Source organism: Lactuca virosa, chromosome 2 (genome assembly GCF_052849685.1).
Source record: "Lactuca virosa cultivar CGN04683 chromosome 2, Lactuca_virosa_CGN04683_v6, whole genome shotgun sequence".
NCBI classification, from domain to species: Eukaryota; Viridiplantae; Streptophyta; class Magnoliopsida; order Asterales; family Asteraceae; genus Lactuca; species Lactuca virosa.
The window spans coordinates 191765472-191767724 of NC_136427.1; the positions used below are offsets into that span (position 1 = coordinate 191765472).

Genomic DNA, 2253 nt, shown 5'->3' on the forward strand with positions numbered 1-2253 from the left:
AAGCGTTGAACGACCAAGCTTCACCACTTTTCCCGTCGGTGACGCTTTCATTCTTCTCCGATCAGCAAACTCTACCTAATCATCACACAGCCACTGTCGCCACCGTCTTCTCCGAAGTCGAGTACCTGCACGAATTCAAATCTGTCCTCGCACGATGTCCATATCGCGTTCCGGTGGTCAAGGGACGAGCGAAGTTGGCAATGTCGATTTCCTTAGGATCTGCGATGGCCTATGCTACGACTTATCGTCTCTACAAGAGCTCGCCTGTCGTGGCGCATGGAGATCGGTTCTCGATAAAGTCGCTCAAGCACGTTCCAAATCTCTCCTCTCTAAACCTCACGAACATCTCATTTATCTTTCCTACAACGCCATTGCTCTGACTAAACTCCGCCGTTTCTCTGAAGCAGTCGCCGAGCTCGATTTGGTGGAAAAAGGCCTCGATATTTACAGGTACGAAACTTATCCACATCATTACCCTAATCGACATGGCTCCATGGCCCCTTTTGTCCTCCGTTGGTTGCACGCTGAACTACCTTCCAAATTAGGAAGACGTCAAGAAACTTTAGATCGATTCTACTTGTTACTACAGTTCATTAGGGAAAAATTAACAAAAAATTTGCCGAATGCGTCACGTCAAGTGTGGAGCAAACGCGAGGGTTTGGTGATTAATTCGATAATCAGTCATCAATTATGTCATAAAGAGTTCGGAGTGTGTTTGGATTTGATGAAAGACTTGATTAAACGTGATTCAACTCCTATAGCTCGAGCAATTCTGATGGCGAAGCTAGGGTACATCCAAATGCAATATGGGGATCTGGAAGGTGCCAGGGGAACTTTTGGTGTGATTGAGGGGATTGTGAATGATGGAAATGGAGAAATTGAGATGAAAAATCTTGTGAATAGGAATAAAGCGTTGATGTTTATGGTTGAAAAAGACTATGTGTCTGCTGTGAGGGAGTATCAGGAGTGCATAGATAGAGATGGATCAGATGTTGTTGCTATTAACAACAAGGCACTTTGCTTGATGTATATGCGTGATTTGTCTGACTCCATTAAGGTGATGGAGAATGCTTTGGAGAGAATCCCTACAGCTGCATTGAATGAGATATTTGTGGTGAATTTGTGTAGTATGTATGAGTTGGCTTATGTTAATCATTCGGATATCAAGAAGACACTTAGCAGTTGGATTGCTCGTGTGGCACCTGATGATTTTGATACTTCGAGTACTCGCATATGAGGTACTTACTTACTTTCTTTCTTTCAAAGAATGATTCTTTTATCTAAATGCAATTTTTTGACGTTTTAATGCATGTTTTCATTTTATGGCTTTTCTGATGATTCTAGCTATATTTGATTTCATGTTAGAGTAAGATTTGTTCAACATTTGTGATTGGTTGAAGATAGACAAAATTACATCACTTGTCTATGTGGTTTTCCAAAAAAAGACGTAATTAAGACAACTATCAAAACTTCTACCTGTTTGGTCCTTATGGTTTCAAAAACTTGTTTGTGTGGTTTTTGGCCAATTTTTTTATTAAGAAAAAAGAAAATAATAATAATAAAGATATGACTAAAATGAACTTAATTTTAAAGAACATTTCGACATTCGCTGAAAATGCTGATGGATTTTCTTCTTGTGGGCAGGCATTTGTTGATCAGATAACAAACCCTAAAAGCTGGCATATATTTTTCATCTGGAAGAAATTTAAGAATCATTTGTTCCACTGAAGAATTGGGATCTATAAAAGTTTCATTAATGTAACTCATTTGGTTGATGAAATGAAATATAACTTATTATTTTGTTATTTTCTAAATGGAATGGATCTTTAACAGTTTAGTATTTTTTTTTCTATTTGTTTGTAAATTTATTAAAGTAATCAACGTTTAAATTATGTTAAATGAAAGAATGCCTTTTTGGCTTTGTGTTTGACAAAATTGCAAGAATGGTCCCTGTGGTTAGGTGGAAATTGCCACTTTGGGCCAAAAAGGTTTGGGCTAACACTGATGGTCCAAAGGTTTGCATTTTGTTGCCACTTTGGTCCAAAACCTTAACTGCCGTCACTTTTCCCCCGTTACCATCCATTTGACTTGTCAAAGGGAGGGTATTTTCGTCATTTAATTAATAAAATCCTTTTACGTATCTCCCCCTTACCGCCATACGGATAAAAGCGTCGATCATACTCACATTTATAGTCCTAATTACATAGTTAGTCGTTTCCACTTCGATTGTCATTAACTGAGGATCAAGAACCC

At 38.4% G+C, this 2253-nt stretch overlaps 1 protein-coding gene across 1 annotated transcript; it reads left to right on the forward strand.

Annotated features, from left to right (window-relative positions):
• Positions 1–1814, forward strand: LOC145156689 (uncharacterized). Its single transcript, XM_079075969.1, has 2 exons — positions 1–1238; positions 1645–1814. Exon 1 carries the CDS (start codon positions 155–157, stop codon positions 1235–1237), a length of 1083 nt encoding a protein of 360 aa, XP_078932095.1. The 5' UTR covers positions 1–154; the 3' UTR covers position 1238; positions 1645–1814.
• The last annotated feature ends 439 nt before the right edge of the window (positions 1815–2253 follow it).

Bases quoted from the DNA above. Each gene is read 5' to 3' on its own strand.
- LOC145156689 (XM_079075969.1), top strand. From the start codon at position 155: ATGTCCATATCGCGTTCCGGTGGTCAAGGGACGAGCGAAGTTGGCAAT.